The sequence below is a fragment of the Stigmatopora argus genome, chromosome 22, assembly GCF_051989625.1.
Source record: "Stigmatopora argus isolate UIUO_Sarg chromosome 22, RoL_Sarg_1.0, whole genome shotgun sequence".
In the NCBI taxonomy this organism is placed as follows: Eukaryota; Metazoa; Chordata; class Actinopteri; order Syngnathiformes; family Syngnathidae; genus Stigmatopora; species Stigmatopora argus.
The window spans coordinates 9,310,665-9,332,543 of record NC_135408.1 but is presented as its reverse complement, the minus strand read 5'-3'; the positions used below and the strand labels follow the sequence as shown (position 1 = coordinate 9,332,543).

Here is a 21,879-nt window from a genome sequence, read left to right as displayed (position 1 = left end):
ATATACTGCTTGTGTCCACTTGTCTTGCTCGAATAAAATATTCAAATGCTCTGATGTACAAAAAAGCATATTGTGAATAGTCAAATGACTAATGAAACTTGTGTGTTTTAATAAGAACTTCTTTAAAAAAAAATTGTAGTTCTCCCAAATAGCCAAGGAGGGGGGCTATGTACTACCAGATTAAAGTCTTTTAAAATGGGAAACTGACTTTAAAGGATTTTATCCGTGGTTGTTTAACCATCATCTATTTCAGTGTTGGACATGGTGAATTTAATTGTCGCTGTACATATGGATGTATGCATATGAACTTCAATGATATAATAAAATACATTATGATAATATGCTCTGGATGTCACTCACAAAAGGGAACGGTTGGAAAATGTGCAATACAAACCTGCATTTTTGACACTTTAACATTGATGGAACAGATTTTGTGACAAATTTGATCTTACAAACAAATTGTATGTTTCTTGCGGAAGTCAACTAGAATGGGGGGTCAAATTTTTTAGACAAAAGGCTGGTGATGATTGCCATCAAGACGTTGAATGACGCACACTCCTGCGCCCTTTTGGCTCTTCCTTCCTTATAAAGCACAATAACATCAAAGTATAAGTTGGGAACACATTTTACAGGCAACTTTTCTTTCGCTTCCTTTGAAAACAAGCTCAAAAAACAACAGGCAAGCAAACTGACGATGTATTACTTCCTAAAAGTGACACACAATTGGGGCTAAGTGACAGTTCAACAATTCATTTTAGTTCAGATGAAGAACACCAAATAATTTGAATTATTTCTAATGTACCTATAAAATTGGAGGATTTTTTAAAAATAGTAAAATAGGTTTATCTCTGATACTTTATACTAAACAGACATGAATTTAATTCAGATGATAAATTGAGAAAACAAGCCAGTGAGAGTGCAAAGACAATTTAGATAAAGTCCATTGTTTATTTCCTGTGTACAATTGATTTTATAATGAGACCCATAAATAAAAACAAAGCAAAATCAATCCACTACAAAGACAATATACTGTAAGTAGAATGTGAAAAAAAAATCTTTTACTATTTTTTCCACCATCAAAAGGCACAACATTAACGACTTTAGTGACAACATGGAAGGACCCGCAGCATTAAATCTTTGTTTTTTTTTTATTATTTCATTTTTTCACACTCCTTCAGAGAACACTGAAATGTTACAAAACAGATGTGTGTGATTCTACATGAAAATAAACGGGAAAATTAAAAAAAAAACAAAAAAAAACATAACCTCTATATAAACATACCGCGGCGAAAAATATGAAAAAAAATGACGCCACAGCGGGAGACGAGGAAAAAAAAAAATCGCACATTGCCGCTGGAAAAGACAAAGGACCTTTTTATTTATTCATTTTTTTTTTGTTTTTTGCAAAGCTCTAATGCAAATTTCAACAATAGGAACAAAAAATACGAGGTAAGAGAACACAAAAGAAAAAACAATTTCAAAATAATAATTGGGCACCTTCTAAGATTAGGCTAAGATTAGGTGCTGAGGTAGACAAAAACTATAACAAGTCAAATAAATCATCATCATCATCATAAGAGGGAAAAAAAGAAACAATATTACCTTGAAATTTCTTAACATCGACTGACGCTTGCATCGCTACCAAACTGGAACAAGACAAGTATCACAAAAAAAAGAAAATAATCAAAATATAACATTAACAAACAAACAAAAAAAGCTTTGTTACTCTTGGTCCAAACAGGGCAAAGTTGTTGGTCCTCAGTGCTAAGATAAAAAAATAACTTGATGCTTTCTTGTTGTATTTTTTAGGTTTTTTTTAACATAATTTTTCAAATGTTTCTTTTAAACATACATTTAGACCTCGATGGCACATAGGCGAGAAAAAACATTACACCGAAAACACGCGCACGGACGAGTTCTGGCTGGCTCCCGGGATGTCACTATTAAATAAAGAAAATTGAAAAAAAATTGAAAATTATTTTTAAAAAAATCCTCACAAGTGCGGTGACGCCTTGAAATATTTTAATTAGCCAAACTTAAGAAATAAGTTGAATTCATTGCCATTAACCCTTTGCAAGGCTCTCATTTAACGTATTGGCGGTAATAGATGTCCAATCAATTTTGAATGGGAGGGGCCCCGCTGAAAATGGATTGGACGTCTATCGCCACCAATGGCAATGAAATTGCAAATTTCAAAGACGGTCCACCCAGTTGAAATGAATTGTATGTTTATTTCTCTGAAAGAGCTAAAAAAAAATTACAATTTTTGCTTGATTTTTAGTGCCAGCAAACCTGTTGCTGCACCCCCTCACTAAACACCCCCCCACAAAAAACCCAATCAAATCAATTGCATAAGAGCCCTCTAATTAACTACCATGACATCCCATGGTTGCGGGCAAACGATTCTACCATAATTTTTTTTAAATTTGCAAAAACTTCATCTGAAAATACCGAAACGAGCGTCTTTTTTTTACCCCCAACAATTTCCACTTTTAGGCACACAAAGAGTACAAGAAAAAAAAGGAAAAAAAAGGAAAAATGAGGCAAGAGCTATATGGATGCCAACGTGTTCTATAGTTATATCTTTTTCTGACGTAGAAAGAAAAAAACAGTGGCATAGAATAGAATTTTTCTATCTGTTTTAGTGCATTTTTCCACGAGCACGCACACACACGCTAAACAGTCAGTCACGCGCACGGAAAAAGTAGAAAACATTCAGAGGGAGGGCGACCGATCACGTGACGGAATGACTTGACGGAAAGTGTTGCATTGTCAGACTCTTTTGCTGCTATTTTTGTGCGGTATTATGGAAAATTCATATTTCCGCACCCCTTGGCTCACAGTGTTACGGGACGTGCCATCCCTTCTTTTTTTCCGCTCTTTTCAAGTACAAAAACATAAAAATAATAACACACCCACAATCAAGTTTGATTGACAGGATGGCGAGTGACAAGTACTCCATTTTTTTTTGTGGTGTACAAAAAAATTGGCGATAAGATTTTTAGTCCGTCACCTACAATGCAATTGACATCCAGAAAGCAACACTTAATATTATCATTATTACAATATGTTCACACGATATCAAAGAGGAGCAAGGCAAAAAAAAATGACTCAAAGAGGAGACGAAACAAAAAAAAAAGACAAATTTTTGTGCCCTGCTTGAACTCTCCACAAATGGGAAAAAATAAACAGGACTGACACGCGATACAAAAATATCACAATTTGTTTTTTTGATATCAAACTGCCTCGGTTGGCTCTCGTTCAGGAATTCTTTTTTTTCTTGATTAATAAACGTCCAATTGTCCATCGCACACTGCAAAAAAAAAAAAATCCCGAAAAGAGCTCCAGCACCTTTTTGACCCACTGTTCACATTACAAAACTAATAACAAGTCTATTCACATATGTTCAAGTGTTGACGTTTTTCAACCCATAAAGCAATAATGCTTCCCCCTAATCGTCCCCCTTTGAGTATCACTTAAGGCTTCAAAATTGCTTTTTGTTTTATCTTTTTTCGTCCGAAAATGTACATTCCTTCGGCCTCATTTTCCCATCTTATCGACCTCTGCAATGGTAATTTTTTTTACTGTTCGACGTACATTTTTTTGCCTTGAAATTACCGTATTTCCTCATATAGTATGTGAATTCAAACACAAAGTGTTCACTCAAAAAAGAGCATTCACATTCAGTTTCTTTCCAGTTTGAATAAAATGGGAGTCAATGGTAGCCGATGGGTAAGGTTTGAAATAAAGTGGGAATTGGGGGAATTAATAAGTATTAATATTAATATTAATAAGTGCGGAATTGGGTAAATATGGAGCAAACAAATGGAGATTTGGTACAAAGAAAGATGGGATTTGGGAAAATGTAAATACAGAAAAAAAATAAACAGGCTAGGTAATTTTAAACTGCAAATATGTGGTTGATTGGGTACAAAAAAAGGGAAAAAAATTAAACATGGTTTAGATTGGGTAAAAGTGCAAAGACAAAAAAAATTGGGGGGATCGGGTAAAAAATATGTATAAAAAATTCCTTAAGAGGAAAAAAAATAAGTGGACAGACTCAAGAGCATGAATTAACAAAAAATAAAATACGTTTACGCCAATCTCAGGCTCAGTAAATGCTGCTGGTTTGGGTAGCAACAGTGAACCAATAAAGACATTTTCCTTATGGACAAAGTAACTAATATTTCTTGGAAAAAGGCCTGCCATTTGAGGAAATACGGTAACTCCAATCCAGGGAACACATGAATGTAAAAACACAAGCGTGAGATGAAGTAGCAATGATGAAAAATTCATAAAACAACCCAAAAATGTGCTTTTGCAAAAACAAACTAAGAGAGGTAGCTTTTATAACACACCACACGCGCACACACGACACAAAAAAAATGAAAACGACCCAACTGGCAGACTTTTGAACAAGCGCAGTTAATAACAATAATAATACCAAGTTTGGTAAGACGCAGAGACATCCTAAAAATCTCATGGCAGCCGTGGCACTTTTGAAGAAGTAAGTGTGTCTTTGCGCAAACAAACACACACGAACGAGTACGAACACGGCTTCGTCGCGCTGTGCAAAGCGTCCAACGTGGGGGAAAAAAATGAAAACAAACAAACGAGGTCATAAAATGAGGTAATTCAAGTATGAAGTGAAAACGAAAAGATGAAACCACAGAGAAAGAGTCCAATCATCCGTCGTCCTATTGGTCCTGCTCATCTGTCAATCAACGAAGCAACCCAATCGGTCAATTTCCGCTTCCTCTTCCTTGACAGTGATGTTCGTTCGTGGCCGAGCGCTGGGCTTTGGCGCCCCCACGCTGACCTCGGCGTGCAAGTCGTTTCACATTCACGTGTCGAGAGAGCGCCGGTCGTTCGGCGTCCACCCTCCGCCGACGCCCCCTTAATCCGACATTCACTTCTTCCAGAGCAGCCATTTTCTTCGCCAAGTCTTGTCTTTTCGTGGTTAGTGTGAGCGGATGGCGGCGGTGTATTGCTGTGATTAATGTGACCGTATAACTGGTCTGGGATCAAACAGAGACTGTTGTCGTAAATGCGGCGATACACTGACGATGCGGCGCGAAACAACGTGTAGCGTGCAAATATCGGCCTTCGATACCGAGAACCAGGAAGACCAATGAGAGGACACCGACTAAAAAGCAGCACTGTAGCCCTGCCCCTGAAACCCACCATTCGGGGTCAGTCTTTTTTTATTTTCTATTTTTTTTTTAGAGCTCTCGTTTTCGTCACCTACTGCATATTCCGACCGGCTCGGCTAACGATTCTCAGGGGCTATCTGGGAATGTTGCAAAAAAAGAGAAAAATTTCACTCTGATCAGAGAATGAATGAAGAAATTTGTTCAATTCTACCGGACGCCCATTTGTAGTGGGAGGGTTGGCAGCGAATGGTTCATTCGCTATCGCCACCGATGGCAGCCAATGAGTTAAAAACAATGTCTGATTATGAATTTGGGGACATTTTCCTCCAATTCTTCCAGAAAACAACAATCGAAGTGGGTATCCATCAAGTACACAATTTGGTACCGGTTTCCACACTCCTATTAGTTGCAAGCGCAACTACCGAAAACACCAAGTGTTTAATTTACTTTCCCAAAGACGTACGTGACATTCGCATGCTTCGTGCGATCACATTTGTCTGCACGTCGAAAACGTTAAGTCGAAAAAAAAACTTCATCTCTCCTCGTGTCACAGGCCCAGAGATTCTACTAAACGAGAGTATCCGTTTTTTTGATAGCCCTTGAGAATCTGTCAACGCTGTAGCAGCAACACTTTCCCTGCAGCTCGTGTTTTTGCATCACGAGGCAACCTGAAATGACAACAACAAAAAAACCCTACGACAACACAGTAACACAATACGTGCGGGAATGACCCGATGATTCCGAACCAATGGCGAGGTCCCTTCTTGGATCGTCTCTTTTGCCAAAAACAAAACAAAAATGAGAACGCACGACGTATTCTTCAGTCAGTCTTTCCGCGTTACGCTTTGGCGCCCCCAACCTTCAGCTAACGCCCACCCTAGCCTAACTACATTCTCCTTCCACCCGCCCGCCCCCCTTTCCCCAATACCTCGTGTGCACTCAGACGTAGCAGAGGTACAAGTAGGTCTTCTCGATGCGCCAGTCTGGAGGGACGTCTTCGGGCTTGTGGCCCTTCATGTGCTTCTGCATGGCCGATAGGCTGGGGCAGTACTCCAGGCAGATGGTGCATTGGTAGGGCGAGGCGCCGTTGTGGGTGCGCAGGTGCTTGATCATGGCCGAGTAGTCCCTGGATCGCTGGTGGCACAGCTTGCATTCGAACGGCTTCTCGCCTGAATAGGAAACGCGGTTACTCACGCGACCAAATATGCTGAATACGTGGGTTGCGGAAAGAAACCTACTCCCCCCCCCCGAAAGAACAACATAAAATTAAGCGAAACGAGAAACTGGGCCATTGCAGTGAAATGGAGACTGTGGATTGCAGTATAGTAGTATGCAAACTGTTTTTTGTTTTGTTCTTTGACAATGATGGTGGTAGGTACACGGTCGATTGGTCGCCGGTCTTTTGGTCGCCGTACCGTAAAAGACCGCGACAAAAAGAGGGCGACCAAAAGACCGGCGACCAATCGACCGCACACGTGGTGGTAAATTGAATTTATACAAGTACGTTGTAATCCTTTTCTCAATTTCACTATAGTGGCCCAGTTTCGTTCAATTTTAGGTCGGTTTATACACGGATTGTCCCACTTAAATTCTATTGTATGGCTATCCTTCTCAATGGCGGGCGATGACTTGAAGATTACAATTTTTTTTAAAATCATATCATAATAGAGCACTGACAGAACTCAATGGTCGCCATTGACGTCCAATCCGTTTAGACCAATGACTTCTTCACTGGCAGTGAAAGTTGAGCATTCAAAGCTGGTCCTCTCACTTGATGATGAATTGGAGGGGTAATATGAGGACCCCCCTAAAACTTGACCACGCTACCGAGCGCGTTGCTTTATAACTATCCGCAATATATATAATAATTTTAACAAATATGCCTAATTTTAATTGAGGCCATTTTTGGATGTGACACCAAATGTGAAAATTGTCACCTGCCTCACCCAAAAAAGTCAAAATATCCAGACGTCAGGTCTTTAGGGTATTGATTTCATTTTTAATGACCAAAACTAGTCCCTTGTTAAGAGGGTTAAGACATGTAAATAGCGACCTTTCTGCAGTGGCATTTGGAGCCGTCGCAAACAATCAGCCCACCGCCGCCTCGTATACGTCGCCCCCCCTGCTACTTGACCTTGACCGCGGCGAAATCCAATAAGCGTAAATATACGTCCGCCCACCCGACGCCTGCTGGTATCGATAACCGCACTGTAAACAAGGTGGCTTCAAATAAGCGGCTAATAATGAATTGCAAATGCCCCCTCCCCGGAGTCACCGCCCACCACCCCTGTCGCTATCGATCCCGGCATCGGCATGTGCGGAGGGGGTCGCCGTTGTGCGCTTGTCGATGATTCATCAAGCGAGCGCCTTTTATGTGCGGTGGCCTTTGACGGTGAGCTTGTCGCTCGCTCTCGTTATCTGCCGTGGAAGCCCCCCCCCCTCAAAAAAAGAGGTGAATGTGTGTGTGTGTGTGTGTGTGTGTGTGTGTGTGTGTGGAGGCGGGAGCCAATTATTGGACAGGCTGCCTTGATAGTGTGGCTTAACAGCTGCCTTATTGAAAGGGAGATGGGAGTGTGTGATGTGTGTGTGAATTAGAACAGGGCTTCTCAAAATGGGTTTGGTAAAAAAAAAAAAAACGTTAGGACGCATTACTATGGTCTTAATAGCTTTGGTTGCTAACATCTATTATGTGCCTTAAGTTTGCAGACAACAAGCAAAAAAGTCCAATTCGGCAAATGGTGCCCAAAAAAGGTACAGTTTAACGCTTTTTAGAGCAAGTTACAATTTCTTTGGGTAATAGTAACAATAATAAACTTTAAGATATGGTGTGGACTTTACATTTTGGGTCAGGTGGGGCACCAAGTGACCCAAAATGTGACGTCGATAGCAAATCTGAATTAAAATCACTGTATAATATATTTTTTAGAATTATCAGTAAAATATTCAGAAGATGATTCAATAGAAAATACACTAGTTATGGCCCCCAACATTCTTAAATTGATTTTTTTTTCTTCTCTCTTTTCATAATATTTAACTTTTAACCTCCCACTGACAATGACAGATGCCTAATTCATTTAAAATGGGAGGACTGGGCGGCAATGCTCACTTTTCAGCGCCATTGACAGTGCTAGATGTCCCATTAATTTGTTGTGGGACTTCAACAAATGTCAATAAAATTGTCTTAAAACTACTATTTCTCGTGAAATACAGCCTCTTTTCCTAAAGAATATGGTTTTGTTCCTGTGATCAATAGTTTAGTCTGTGTGAAAAAAACCCTGACTTTTCTTTGCACATCCAAGAAAAAAACCCAACAAAATTGTACTATTTTATGGCTCAAAAACCAGCAACGGTATGTTAATTTTTTTTCTTTTTCTCACATAGATTTCTCCAAACGCGTCTGTTTGTCTGTTAGTGTGAGAAAATAGCAATGAAGCATAAGTGTCCCAATGGGCTTCTCGATCCGTCTTAGCCGAGCTCCTTCCTCGGCGGACGCTGGCTTATCACAGTGTCAACATCTTTATGGGGCTCTAAATATACCGCGATCAATAGGCAGTCTTTGGAGACGTTCATTTACTGTAGCGTGGCAACAAAGATATGAATCAGCTGCATGTGTGTGTGTCTATGTGTGTACTTTACTCCGTATGCTACTCACACAATGTGTGACAATAGATGCATTAGCAAAAAAGCTCATTTAGACTCAACATTACAAATACATGCACCATCTCGTTCAATGATATCCAAACTATGACTCGCTGCCCGTTTTTGATTGGCCCTTAGCAAATTATGAAAATATACTGACCACGGCCCGCAAAAGAATCTCAAATTCACCCTATATCATTTTGCACTTCTCAGATTTACACTAGAGGGAGCTAGTCCCTTAAACAGCGACTTTCCATTTAAACATAGGATCTTATAAGAGATGTACTAACTATAAATATCCAGTATGTGGCGCTTGATTCATCGATAGAGGAAGATGGAGTGTGTTTTACCTGTGTGCACCCGATAGTGGGTCTCCAGCTGGTGCTTGAGGCTGAACTTTTTGCCGCAGCCGTTACATTCGTAGGGCTTTTCCCCCGTGTGGATGCGCTTGTGGCCCTTCAATGTGCTCTCGTCGCGGAAGCAGCTTCCGCAGAACTCGCATTCGTACGGGTGGTCCCCGGCTGAAAAGTGGGGACCAAAGAAAGCAATGGTTAATTCATCGGTCAGACTCGCACATCAAGCAATATCAGTAAATCATTACTTACTCAAATGAGTTCAGAGCAGCAAGTACCAGCTCTAAAAAGAATCAGATTGGTCGTAACTTATAACTTTCAGAATTTTATTTAAGAATTAGCAACATTTGGAAACATTTGGATATTCAGGATATTGTAAAACACCATTTGGGGTGGATTTTTGTTCGGTGTTCACACGAGAACCATTAAAAATGCATTTAAAAAAGCACTAGAGTGCAACTACACGCTGAAGGCTGTAAAGAATTATTGGCTAACTCCGAACCAATAGGCAAGAATGCGTCCACAATTAATAACGATTTAATTAATAGACCTAACAAAAAGAAAATCCAATCATGTAGTAATTTATGATTAATCCTTATTGCACAGTTCTTGACTATTCCTATATATTTGAATGCACAAATGAAACTACACATGAATAAAAAAGTTAAAACTGAAATGAATCAAATTAAAATGAATAAATGAGCCCCGCCTGTTTATATGTCACACACAAAAAGTGTCCCCGCCTCACTGTAATCAGGGTGTGTAGAATTTTTCAATCCAACGTACAAACCGAACTCGCCATTTAAATAATGCGTCCATTTATGAATGCATTTTGCTCCAACGCCGCAATGACCTACGCCTTTCATTATCTGCCAATCCGAATGGCGACGTGCTGCCGAATAAATTGAGTTTCTCCTTATTCCCACCGCCCAGAGACAATCACATGGCGCCCCCTCTCCCACTCGGCGTTACGTTATTTAAGGCCTTATTGTACGCGGACGACATGCTACGGCGCGTAGACGGGCGCATGAAAGACGCACTTTAAATGCCGATCACATTCCGGCCGGGAGACGCCGCCGCGTTCAAAGGAATGAGCTTCCCTGTAATGTGACGGCCGTGCGAGAGAAGGCCGGCCGGCGCGTGTGTTGAGGATCAATAAATGTGACACTCCTTATTTGTCCGCATGAAGTTATCAGCGCCTCCTGCTGTACGCCGAGGGGCGTCGCGGCCGCGGCGGGGACGGCCATCCATCAGCGGCCGCGCGCCACGCCGGCGGAATAACAATGCCTTTGGCATTCAGCCGCCTTTAATTAGGCCGTCTGATCGCAGCAAGCGAGCGGGATGCTAATGCTCGAGACGGTGACACTCGATGGTTTGTTTACGCCTAATTCCTTCCTCTGCCATTTACACCAATATGCCAGATAAAAATCTCCACTGAGAGCGACGGCTAGAGGTTATGAAAATAAGACAATGCTCAAGAGCATTGAAGAAAGGAAAAGAACATCTAACCAAGAATGAACTCTTTTCGTCGAATATTTTATCGGATTTAAGACGTGATGAAATCCCTTTGAGGCAATTCTGAGTTGTTCCATTGGCAGTTTTTCCATTTCTATTTTAACAGAGGCAGTATACAACATTGCGTCGTAAAGTATGTAGAAACTCATTTTGCTAAATTCATACGTATGACATAAAGCTACGTAATACGTATAACGACTTTCATTTTGGAATATTACGATTTTTGTTCTCCTAATGTCACGATTTTAATCTAGCCATATGCAAAATTATGTCACAAATTATGCCTTTTTTCCTCAAAATGTTATCATTTGTAATCTCACAATATGAAAACGTACACCTTTATTCTAGTAATAATACTACTTTTTTCTCATGATACAAGTTTCATCTCATAAGACTAAAGGAGGGACTTTTTTTCTCTCCGTATAACAATGTATGATTATTCTCGTCATTGAAAAAGTAGCTTTTTTTTTAAGTCTAATTTTTTGAAGTGGGCTGTTTTTCTAGAATTGAAATGAAAGATATTGTTTGTTTTCGGTTAAACCAACACAGCAAGATTTTGTATTTTTGTAAGCTCCATTCAGAAGGTTGTCACTTCATCAGACACAACATTACTATTCATTCCAAACAAAAGCTTTGGGAAGCCACTGACATCATTGCTATTTTCTCTTATCCCTATTTTTCTTCTTCCCCACCCATATTTATAAATTTTATCAGGGCGTACTCAGCAAACTCCCTTTCAGCTTTAAAAAAAAAAGAATGATTTAGTGTGCTGCTGCATTTGAAACCCATTAATACAAGCATGCATCGTGTAAAAGAAGAGATAAGAACGTAGGGAAAATAATATGCATTCAGTCTGAGGGGGGGAAAAAGGGAAAAACAAATATTTAAGTGTCTCGTCTATTAACTCATATGCTGCCATTAAACGACTACATTTCAACAGCACTAGATGTCCAATCCATGAGTTCCTTCATGCCTGGAAAAGATGTTGCCTTTCCCTTTAAACCACTAGAGTAGTTCATTTTCAAACATTTATTTCAGTACTTGCCTGGCAACCATTTCAGAGTGTCCCCAATAGACTGGGACAGGCTCCAGCACCCCCCTGACCCTTGTGAGGAGGAAACCTGAATATCCCAGTGCAACGATCCTTTCTTCACTGTTAATGTTTAAACTATTGATGGAAAAATCCAACCGGGAAGGGGCTGCGGGGAGGCTACGGATGAGGGGCCGCGGCACACATGGGCACCGGACCCTTGGGTGCCCCTGGGCACGGCCACCTGCGCCGCTCCGCCGACACACGCCATCATCTCGTGCGACGCCCCCAAAGGAGTGCCGAGGGTGGCCGTGCCCGGGGGCACCGTTGGCGAAGGGGGTTCCGGTGGGCGCCTTGGTTCTATAGCTTTTAAATCACGGGCGCACGGCCACGGCTGATTTATTTGCTCGCTAGAGTCCAGCTGCCAAAGCGAAAAATGAGGCGGCCGAGTGCAAATTGTCTCAAACAATGGGGAGACGGTGAACAACAATAGAATATTAATGAAGGTTTACTGTGTAATGTGTGTTTTAAGAGAAGGCACAGCTGCCAACACTGTATAATTGAGCGCACGCACTTGAACCTTTAATGCACTGGGCATACATGCAGTAAAAGTAGAGGAAAAATAAAGCAAAGCATGTCTGCGCGCGTCGCAGGCGGCTGGAGGAGAATAAAGATGGGCAGATTAAGACGATGAAACAAACACCATTAAACTCCACGTCTCCGATCCCGTGTCACGGCTCTCGGCTGCGTTGCGGAGATAAGGCGGCGGACAGGTAAATGAAGCACGCGGAATGAATGTCCCGTGAATAAAGCAAAGCAAAAAAAAAAACGGCTTTTTTGCACGGTTTTACTGTCTGTCATTCCGTATAAGAGGACATTAAGTCAAGCGACGAAAGCGCTGGTCTGGAAAGCTGGCGGTGCTGACGCCTCGACCATTTAAATGGCGTGGTGATACCGAGAATTTAGAGCTCGCTCCCGTTTTACTGGCGAGCGTGAAAGCGTCTCGTAATGTGAAAACATTCGTGTGGCAAATGGTGATGATTTGGGGGGGATTTCATTCCAAAACGTGGAGAGAAAAACAATGTTTGTCGGTGAAATGTTCAGAGTCATGTAATAGCCATATGATAATGATAGCCTAATCAAATTCCAGCACTGTTAAAACACAGTATATCTTACAATACCATGATTACACAATATTATAAACTAATGCTCTTTTGCAGTAGTAGTTGCATGATGTAGTATGATATCACAGTTTCATGCTATTCTATCATATAACAATATGGAAGTCATTTCGATATTAAAATGATGTCATATTGTTGAGTACTAAGAAAATAGGTGCCTATGCAATATGTACTTTATAAGATCGAGTTTCCAGCTACTAAAAAGAACGATAGTCCCTCTTCCCATGATGATAAAGATCCAATCATGCCATCAATAGAAATGAATTCATCACTGGGAAATGTCCAATCCATTTAAAAAGGAGAGTTAAAACCACCGCCAATGTCAGACAACAACAACAACAACAACGTGGTATTGCTACAGTATCAACGCCATGTTGGATGCGATATCAGAAAAGGATCATAGAGCAAAAAAAAGTGTCCCTTAGCCCACTCTTCTTCAAAAATAATTGCAAGAAATGATTTAGTCGAAAGCTCAACTTCCAAGGGAACGCCACGTCCTTTTCCCTCTCTTGTCAGCGTAAACGAGGACCCATTACTCGCTTCGTAATCCCCCTTTCCTCCTCCTCCAACACAAGTCATATTTAAACCACGCTCTCATTTGTGATTTTACACCTCGCCAACCATTCCCGGCGACATTCGCCAGGTACTGTACCCCCCCCCCCCCCACACACACACACCCACCTCCCCCTGCACATCCCATTGGTCCAAATTTTAAACGGAAGCTGACTGCTCTCATCTCGCCGACTCTCCCTTTCAAATATTTATCCGGAGCGCTGGTGAGCTAAATCGGCCGTGACAGTGAGACTGTTATTTAAGGTCGCAGACAAGCTGCCGAGGCGGGGGTGGACGAGCGTTTGGGTCGGATGGGGGGGGGGGATGTGAGTGAGGAGGGGGGCATCCATCCTTCACCGCCAGAAAGGAATCCATTTCCATGCGTTCATATCCGTCCATTTGGCCACATGTGTCAACAAAGCATTAGCATCCCACGGTGGCTTAGGCACCCTCCGCCTCTACACAAATACAATAAACGTTCCGACCGCCGTAGAACGCTTTTGACTGCTGACCTGAATGAAGATGAATGGCGGCGCCCGTGCACGCTTGGCTTCACAACCCATCCTGTATAAAACACGGCTTTTTACTTACTGTAAGCTATTTTTAGCCGCGTCTGGCTTTTCCTGCAGAGGATGCAACGAAGCTAAGGGACAGTGGCAAAGTGTGGTACTCATTTTAAAATAATTTAATTAATTTGAGGCTTTTAAAATAATCATATAGCACTATTTGAATTTAAATTAAATTTATTTCGTAATTAATTCCATTTCAATACAAAACAGTTGTCTAATATATAATTTTTTAAAATATAATCAAGAATTCAGTCATTTTCTTCCATAATTTAGCAGCAAAAGTAAAAATACAATCTATACAGGTATATTAACAGTTATTTTTATATACATATTTGTTGTAAACCTAAACTGCAGATTTGAAAAATACATTATATAAATTGTCAATATGGTACAAAAGCAGGAATTTCCAAATGAAGATATATTTCTATTTTTGCCAGGCTTAATCGGAATTTTTGGGTACATTGAGAATAACTATATGTTGCACCAGCATTGGAACATCTCGAAATGTTGTTACTTAGGCGTTAATTAACAACGTGCCTGAAATAAAACTTGTGATCCCCGTGACTAACGGCGCTAAACATCCCGTTTTGTCAGGACAAATCCTCGATGCGCTTTTATTCATCAGATGTTTCACTTTGAAGTGTCAACGGCCCACAAAAGGGAATCCAAAATAACAAAATCAGGCATGCCAGATGATGCAAGCTTATTTGCATACGAGTGGTGTTGCACCGTTACCATTTTTTGGCTCCCAAAAAACCCAAGCGTATAGATTCGGCCATTACGTGAATTGGAAAAAAACAACAAATTTTGTTATGCTCATTTGAACAGAGAGTAAGTTTGAGGGCTGACAACAAATGTTGGATTGGACATCTATCATCATGTTATTTTCATGTGTAGCTGCCGCCCATCTTGAGTAGGTTATTTGGCTATGTGGACATGGCTACCGGTACCAGTCACTGTATCGGGCGAGTGAGACGACCTGAGCGCAAAGTGTGACCTTGACTGACCTGTGTGCGAGCGCAAGTGGCGTTTGAGTGCGGTGTGGCTCGGGAAGGTCCGGTTGCATTCGCTGCAGATGTAGCTGCGCACGCCGGCGTGGACCTCCATGTGCTGCTGCAACGCCGTCTGGGTCTGGAAACGCTTGCCGCAAAGCAGGCAAAAGATGGCCATGTCTGAACCTGCACCAAAAAAAAAACATGTTTGGTGATTCATCATTTCTTTGAACTCATATTTGAGTCTTTCAGTGTCACGTTCCTAGACAGCCCATCAACTGATGAATTCATTTCAATTCACAGCAAAAGGCTGAAAATCACCATTTTGAGCTATTTTGACCTAAATCTTTTCTGCAGTGAATTCAAATGAGCTTATAGTATACGCCTGATTCATTTGTACTGAATGTTCATTCGCTGAAAACCACCCATTGCCTTCAATGGAAGCCAAAAAGTTGCACAAAGCATCATGTTTCTTGCAAACTTATATTACGACAAAAAATGAACATGAATACTACCGTAGATATTTTCATTCCAAAACATCGACAACACTCGAATCAGCCGTGGACGACGGGGGCATATTTTCAAACCCTGACGACATACTGTAGGATATCCCAGCCCGAAAAAGTCTTCCACACAAACAACAGAGTGTAGGCGTTTTGCAGCGAGATAAAGATCTTCTATGCAATACTTCAATTCTGTCTTGACTGTTTCTCCCTCCCTGGCTTTCTCTCTCAAGCTAAGATAAAGAGCACGGCGCTGCAAGCAGACAAACACATCACCGACGCAAACACACACCAACACTTGAACACACTTGCCTTTACACTTTTTCAATTACCAGAAACTCCAGGGAAAGACTTGGGAGTGTTTGGAAGCCAGATTCCATTTCATCAGTCAATAACGCATCTTTGGGGCCAAGCTGACGCTAATTTAAAAATCTATGAAGAGCGCCACGCCGGCCCATGTTCATAACCAATGGGGCCGCGGCGGGCGAATGTCGGCCTTTTTCTCCGATCAATTACAATTCGCCAACTTAGGCCGAGATCGGACGACGCCCGAAAGCACCAGTAAGTCTCTTTTCATTACACGTACAGTAAACTGGGCGATAGCTGGGATCGGCTTCGGCACCCTCACGGCTTTAACGAGGATAAGCGGAAAATGAATGAATAAGAAAAGTTATATTGTTACGAGAATAAAGTCGTATAAAGATGGAGCGTTCTGCATCGATTCCTTCGGGTGAAGCTGGGTTTAAAAAGCAGGGGGGGAAAAAATCTGCTGTACCTCACTTCACTTTAAGAGCAGAAGTTAAATGCAGTGATCACTTGTGCGGAAAAACACCTTATAAACGAGACTTTTATGACTTCATTCCCCTTTTATGTGTGTAGTCAATAAAAGGTGAACGTTAATTATGGCATTATCAGATGCCAGTTTACAATAGCATAAAGTCGCTCTTGCACAACGGCACGGTCCCTCAAACTGAATGCACGTCGCTTCACCCAAATGCTCGTGAACGCGGCGCGACACTTCGCCGCTCGGAAGGCGGACCGTTTTCTGCAAAGGTAACTTGGTCGAACTGCAATACGCACTTTGATTAGACAAAATGAAGCGCCACTGTCTGCTACTATGGAGCTTCTGTTGTCTACTTCTGATGGATGAGGAGAACGGTGTGGAGATAAAAGAAGAAAAGTAGTTGACCCAGAAGGTCCATTACAGTGTAAAATTGAGTCAGCCTGAAGTGACACCTGAGAGGAAGCACCAGAGGTGGCGGCGTGTCTGTGTGTTTTTAAGCTTGGCTCCTTTTTGGCTCTTTTGGAATAATCTAACTCCCCTAACCAACCACTCGCTCTGTCTCCCGCGTCTATTTATAAAGAAGTCGGGGCCCTAGCCTGGCCACGGTGGTGCCGGCGCATCCTTAATGGTGGCGAGTGTAGTGGCAGGGCTGCTGTTATTTAAGTGGGAGGTGGACGGAGGATGGGGTAATGGAGAGGAATACTTTTCAATGGGAGTTGACAGCAGGTGGGGAAAATTCAGCCACCATCAATTCACATTGGCTTCTTTGGTGGCAGGAAAGCCATGCTAACGCTTTGGTTGGACGTTGGCGGCAATCGACGTCCAATCCATTTGGACAGGGAGGGGCGAATGAATAAAGCTGTTTATTAGTCACGGGGTTGGAAGTGATTGAGTGATTTTATGGCATTTTTGGTGTTTGGTAAAGAACAGAAAAGGGAAAAAAAGCTAGCTTTTGAAAGTGACTGCAAATGCCGATAAAAGTAAAATGTGACTAGCCCAATATGAATCTGATTAATACAGATGTAAAAAAAAATAAAAATTAAACTGACGTATTATCTGGTGGGTTGTGAAACATCATTTTTAGCCCCTTTTAATCTTAGAAGCATTCATTTTAAGTAACGTTAGACGACTCCAAAAAAATGATGACAATAATTTGCCATCACAAGTAAGTGGTATATTCAAACTAAACATTAATTCAAATATCATTTACACAATTCTGAATATTCTTATCGTAGAGTCCATTACTCCCAAGCCTTGTGAGTGCATAATCTATTTGAAATAGCTGTCGGTAATAAAAGTTTATCTTATAAATGAGTGTAAAAAATGCAACGCCAAACCCAGCAATTAATTGTATGCTAATCACGGGCAGTATCAGACATGATTACTTTTAAATAAGCTGGAATGTGGACAGCGTGCAGCATAAATTAGTGAAACCAATCTAATTGGACATTTTATTGCTGAAGTAAATGTGATCTGTGTTTAACAGCTACTTAAAGAAAAGGCCGTAATCCCTGCTAAGTAGCATTGTAAACAACAATAAACACGGAGTCCCCTGCATGTTTTATATAGAACATCTAAACGCAATCTCTCATGCGAGTCCTTGGAGAAATAACCATTCACATGCAGGAAATCTAAGAAAAATCTACCGCTGTGTTTTTTTGCTGCCTTTGCCTGGCAATAATTCAACATCGGGGGGTCTGTAGGGGCCAACGCCAATGCCAGAAGATGAACAACGGCCGGCGAGATTAATGCCACCAGATGCCAGGCGAGATGCCATATTAATTACCCAAAGATAATGTCATCACGGCCATATGGTGGCTCCCCCGACCGTCAGGTTGACAGCGAGTCCTCGTTATTTCGGACGCACCGGCAGACCCTCCTTACGACCGTTGTTGTGAAAATGACCGCAGCGGGCATTTGAATTTTTCCAATTGGACGTCTAATGCCATCAGTGGGAGCTAATGCGTTAACTTCTGGGCTTGTGACCTTACTATTCGTTTATTATTCATCATTACCATCAAAATGTTGGTGGAAATGGTGTTGTTTTGGTCTGTGTTTGTGTTTGATGGGTGTGAATAGAAATTTGCTGCAGCAGGAGTCGTAGGATTGAAATAAATGTAGTTGAGCATCGTAACCTGTAGTTGGACTTTGCACACAGTAAATATTGAATATTATATTTAACAATACGTATCAGTATTTGCTGTTAAGAAGCTCATTGGGGAGACTGTTGCTTAAAAGCATGGGAAATATTCAAATTTGTTCTTTATTTGTCTTTGGTTGTATTTACACCAGGCCACAGTTCGCGTTCTTTGGTCTGCACTTTTTTTTGGTGGGGACATCATTCAATTTGGGGGCATTCGGTCACGTCCAACAATTTTCCAGACATTGTAATCTACATCTACCCACTTGTAGGGTGTAAATATAATCAAACAGATCTTGTGTGTCTACCGAGCTAAAAAGTTTGTTAAATAGATTCCCAGCCGCGAGCAACGCCTCCCCCGCTGTACTGCAGTGGAAATAAATTCCAAAGCGTCGCCCGCGCTCGTGTGCTTCCCGCCCGCCGCCGCTCAGACTGTAAAGATCATAAAGGATGCACGGCGGGAATTAACGTCAGCGTGAGGAACGGTGGCGAAGGCCTTTTAACATGATTCACTGCGAGGCGGCCGCCCTCGTCTCGCCGCTCCGTCTCGTGGATCGTTTACAAAGACGGAGCGCGTTTGCCCGTCAAGCCCGCCGCCGTGTCGCCGGGCCTCCCTCCCCTTCCATCCGAACTCCCTGCCTCCCCCCCTTCCCTCCCTCCTTCCAATCCCCACAAATCCGATTTAATCAGACAAGTCGTGCAATGTGGCTGGGAGTAAGAAAAAGGATAATTAGTAAACACAGGAGCTCCTCGCCAAGCTTCATTGGCATTCGCGCCAGGTTACTGTGTCGCATTTAAAATGCGGTCTGATGAAGTCTACAGAATCAAACCATTTGTTACTCCTATTGAGGAGGCTTCGGGCTACTGGCAATTAAATTGGAATTAGCGGGCGGGAATGAGATAGGGCAGATTCATAGCGAGCGGGTGAACAGAGAGGCCTGTCTTTCTGGGCTTGGCTCGGAGATTGGACGCCAATTTGCCACCGCGCACGTCTCGTTTGTTTCCTGCGCCGAGGCACTTATCTTTTATTAATCAAAAATAAGACGCACCGCCCGCCAGAGTTGACTAAGCTACACCATGGTGGCATCGGAAATAGACAAATCCATGTTTGGTTTGAGGCATTTGGTATGATATAGAGTGCGGCTATTCATCCTTCATTGAGTACACAGTAAACCCATTGACTGCCATTGACGACTCTGTTGGTCCAATCCATTCCGACTGAAATTGGATTGGAGAACTTTATTCATTCCGTATTTGGGAAATTTCGTTGTCACAGTAGCAAGAGGGTGAGAATGCAGATATAGGAAAGGCATTTTAGACATAAATAAATAGGTAATAAGTACGTTAATACGTAAAATAAATACAAGAATAAATATATAATGGGCAAATGAACGCTACCGTATTTTGCTGTTTAATATACCCCCCCCTATTTAATATACCCGGGTATATTAAACGGCAGGGGTATATTAAATGGCGCACAAATGGGAAGGTACGATCCACTATCAACGTTTTGCAGACTAAAACTACTTACTGCTCAGGTTAAAACTACTTACTGCTGAATAAAGTCTGACTTGGAATTTTAATGAACTTAAGTATCTATAATTATGCCCCCATGGACACCATACAAATCTTGCCAAAAAAGCTGAGTTGCCGTTTAATATATTAAACGGCAGGGGTATATTAAATGGCGCACAAATGGGAGGCTCAAAAAAGCAAAAATCATTTAATATACCCGTGTATATTAAACGGCAAAATATGGTAGCCTTTTTTAGGTCAGTGTAAGAGGTGGACACAACCCACATTGGTCACAGACTGTTCGGTTCTACAACTTATACGCACATCGACATAGAAAATGACCCTTGCGAACCCCACCAACGCTGTCACGGTCTTTCCTAGTGGACAAAAGGCTTTTAGCACTTTGTTCTACTGTCCGACAGCCAGACAGGATAGCTGCTTGTTTTTTTGTTTCCTTTAAAGGGGTTATGGGTACAAAAAAAGGAAAAGGGCTGTTAAGGATAGGGGAAGAAGGAGTATATCTGAGCCGATGTGTGTACTTTGATTCCAAAAAATAAAAAGGGGATCAGTGACAAAAGGCCAGGGCACGCCTCTCGGGTCGGTTTATGCGAGAAGACGGCGGGACGAGGACAAAGTCGCATTCAACAACAAATGCAACAAGTCGCTGCTCAAGTCTTTTACTAATTTTGTTGAACAATTTCAGTGCCATTGATGATGGCCAATCACCTTGTATGGACACATTTGGTATACAAGGGTGGAAAACATGACCCAAAATGTGATGTCCACAAATGATATAGTAATATATAGGTGGACAAAGCCAATGTTTGTCCGGTTAATGTTGCTATCTTCGTGTTTACTATTTGCCCAATGTGGCTAAATTAGGTTAGGTTATTATACAGTGCATAAAATGGAACTAATGTGAGCTATATTCTCTTTGTACATATTTTTCACTGTAGCTAATGAAGAGTGCGCGCCATAAACATTCAAAGTCTTTTTCTTCTCGCGTAACATCTGCTTGATGAGTCATAAAAAAGCGAGGGTGGGCCTAAAAGCGATATTTGGGTTATGAAAGAGCCATTCAGGTGCATCCAGCGGCTCCATAAAAGCCCAAATTCGATGATGTGTGTTGTTTACGTGAGTTCGCAGTGAACAACATTAGCCTTAAAGGCCGTTTCATTAGCGGGCGCTCAGTGGAGGCAATAAAGCGCGGCTCAGCCAGCTGTGACCTTGGAGCCAAAATGGTGGACAGGACCGAATGCGAGGGAAGGGAACAAAAAAAAAACCTTTTATTTATTGATATCGACCTCACATGCATGCCCGTCAAACTGCGCCTTTGGGGAGGGAGTTTGGGGGCGAGCACCTCCATTGACTAGTTGTGTGCAGGTATGCATTTAGAAAATAATAATAGTATAAAGCCGTGATTATTTTAGTCATTCTAGCTTGAAAAACGCTTTTTCAGGCTGGCCATTTTAATAAATCATAGTGCTATTTCTACTCTATTGATGTCCTAAATACTTAATACATAATTAAATGTCAAATGGATTATTTTATTTTTGAAGGATTATCATTAGAATATTTCCTAAGTGTCCTATGAAAATGTCGGCCTCCCGGAATGGACAAAATCAAAGCATGAAAGTGACTTCGATGTCATTCCTATTATCGCTCAGCGTGCAGCGGTTCCCAAAGTCCGCTTTTGTTCAAGCGAAGAATCAAAAAGGAAGGAAGAAAGGAGATTTCCCGGGAAGCCTAATGTTGTAACAAGCACAATTAGGATTCCACCTGTCACTATCGAAAGTCCTAAAGATCTGTAAAAAGGTTTCATGAAATAGCTGAAAAAAACGAAAGCGGTCACCAACAGAAGTCTAATAGAAGTAAGGTTTCATTCACACAGCAGCCTTAAAATTATATGAATACTAATACTGCACAGATACCGATGTTTATATCTGTACCGAT

At 41.6% G+C, this 21,879-nt stretch overlaps 1 protein-coding gene across 1 annotated transcript in view; it reads right to left on the bottom strand.

The window, feature by feature from the left end:
- Positions 1 to 6,056: 6,056 nt before the first annotated feature.
- Positions 6,057 to 21,879, bottom strand: part of zbtb16a (zinc finger and BTB domain containing 16a) — a 76,535-nt gene continuing 60,712 nt past the window's right edge. The window contains exons 5-7 of the mRNA XM_077592766.1: positions 15,000 to 15,170; positions 9,143 to 9,313; positions 6,057 to 6,322 (exon numbers count right to left, since the gene is read on the bottom strand). Coding sequence (XP_077448892.1) covers positions 6,093 to 6,322; positions 9,143 to 9,313; positions 15,000 to 15,170 — 572 coding nt within the window. The 3' untranslated portion in view covers positions 6,057 to 6,092. The remainder of the gene's footprint in view (positions 6,323 to 9,142; positions 9,314 to 14,999; positions 15,171 to 21,879) is intronic.